A 2075-nucleotide genomic window follows, 5' to 3' on the forward strand; every position below is an offset into this window, starting at 1 on the left:
GTAAGAACCATAAAAGCAAAAGGTCCACCTAGCCTGGCACGGTATCCCTGAGGTATCCCATTAGCAAATGCCCAGAAGATAAGTGGAGGAAGAGGGCCGGTGATGCCACTGAGCATGTTCATGATGTGATGAGCTGCAGGGCTGCGACTCCTGAGCGCAAAGTTGCGCCGCCAGCGGGGCCGGGCAGCTGCCGACAGGGAACACTCCTTCACGTCTATCCGACTGCCTGAGGACTCGTGTTACATGTCTGGTGTTCAAAAACATGGTATGAGGCAACAAACATGTAGCATTACCCATAATATTGCAAATGTAATATAATATATATAGTATTAATGATGTTAAAAAGTTCTTTCCTTTTTACCTTCTCTTTCTGCCCGGTGCCTGCTGACCGCCCATGGCTTACGTTAGCAGGCACGATGAGGTCCTCATTCCTACTCACTTCCTACAGACTGCCTGTGACTTTTCATGCTCTTACCACATTATGCACTCCCCCCTTATTTTCAACTGAAGAGTCCTGGTCCACCTGACTGCGAGACTCCTGCAAGTCTTTGATGCTCATTTTTAATTTGGTTATCATTAATAATTCTGTATCATCAGCAGACTTTGTCATCTTACTATTCATCCTTTTCTCCAAATAATTTATTAGGAACTCGACTGAAATTCTCTTTCCTTTTGTTCCCTGTCTTCCAACCAGTCATTAGTCCAGAAAACAACCACTCTTTATTCTTCAACAGCTTCTTTTTTTTTTTTAAGAACTTCAGCGAGGGACCTTTTCCAAAGCCTGTAAGACACTGAAGGTACTGTACCAACTTACTCACATGATCACTGGCTCCTGAAATACTTCCACTAGATTTATGAGGCAGGACTCTTAAGAAAGTCACGCTGACTCCTCTCTTGTACCTGCCTACGTGCCTGTCATTCTGCTCTTTACTAAAGTTTCACCCAACAAGTTTGTTTTTAAAGTCAGATTGCTGATCTGTTCTCTGAAGCCCTCCAGGAGTCTTTAAAAGAAGTCATCATTTTTCCACCTTTCATTTCTCTGGCAGCGACACCAGTTTAAGCATTAGGTCACACTGCTAGTCACTTGACAGTTTTATATCTCAGTTTCTTTAAAATTCTTGGATAAATATCTGGAAAGACTTGTAAGTGATAGTCCCTTGTACAGATTTGCTCTGCAACATCTAATGACAATTCAGCTGGATAAGGTTCCTCAGGTTGGTAACAGCAGCACGCCCGCAATGAAATCTCTAGTCTAAGCTTTTCCGTAAGGAGTACCAAGCTAAAGCAGCCAGCTGGCCTTTGGCTGTTACCTCGTAGCCTTTTTGGACCTCACCCATCTACCACCCTCCACACCCTACGGCAGGTTTCTTCCTTGTGATTTTGGAGAAGTTTTTGTTAGCTTTATGTCTTTAGCAAGTTGTCTCTGAGAATTTTATTTGGCCTGCCTTACTATGGTTTTACATTTTCACTGTCCACAGTTCAAACTCCTCTCTAGCTTTCTCATTAAGATGTGATGTATACTTCTTCAAAAGTCTTGTTACCTTACTCTGCTTTTTAACAATGTTGGCTTTTTTGTATCTCTTTAGACTTTGGGGGGGGCTGTGTAGAAATCCACAATAAGCCTCTTTTTCAGACTAAAATGCAGGGATGGATCCTCATTGAGCAGAGCTCTCCATTGCTGCTTTACTTACCTTTTTAAAGAGCCTGATGACATCCTCACTGATCTGCGACAGCCGGACAATAACATTGTTCATGAAGATGTCATTCAGGGTGGCGTGATCTCTGCTCTCTCGCCGGGTCTGTGTCAGAACCAGGTACCAGCAGTTCACAGGGGAAAGCAGGTGCTGATCTTTCCTAGGGAATTGTGAAAAAAAATCAAAAAGGTCAAGTGGACAAGTCAAAAAGGCGTGCGATTTTCAAATGAATGTTGTCAGCATATTAACGTTGCCTTCCTCCACCGCAATCATCCGCTAGAATCCGTCATGCCCCCAGAAAAAAGTTTGCGAGCTCCTCTTGGCTGCCTCCCCTCCCCGGAAACCGCTGCAGCATCCGGCCCCGCACCTGACGGCCCCGCA

At 44.4% G+C, this 2075-nt stretch overlaps 1 protein-coding gene across 1 annotated transcript in view; it reads right to left on the bottom strand.

The window, feature by feature from the left end:
- The window catches only part of LOC104078044 (SLIT-ROBO Rho GTPase-activating protein 3-like), a gene marked incomplete at both ends in the record, with an annotated part of 41601 nt that extends 39745 nt beyond the window's left edge, over window positions 1-1856 (bottom strand). Inside the window, one exon of the mRNA XM_009579522.1 lies at window positions 1692-1856. Within this exon, the coding sequence (XP_009577817.1) occupies window positions 1692-1856 (165 nt within the window). The remainder of the gene's footprint in view (window positions 1-1691) is intronic.
- Between the last annotated feature and the right edge of the window lie 219 nt (window positions 1857-2075).

This window comes from Fulmarus glacialis, unplaced genomic scaffold (genome assembly GCF_000690835.1).
Source record: "Fulmarus glacialis isolate BGI_N327 unplaced genomic scaffold, ASM69083v1 scaffold44666, whole genome shotgun sequence".
Lineage (NCBI taxonomy): Eukaryota > Metazoa > Chordata > Aves > Procellariiformes > Procellariidae > Fulmarus > Fulmarus glacialis.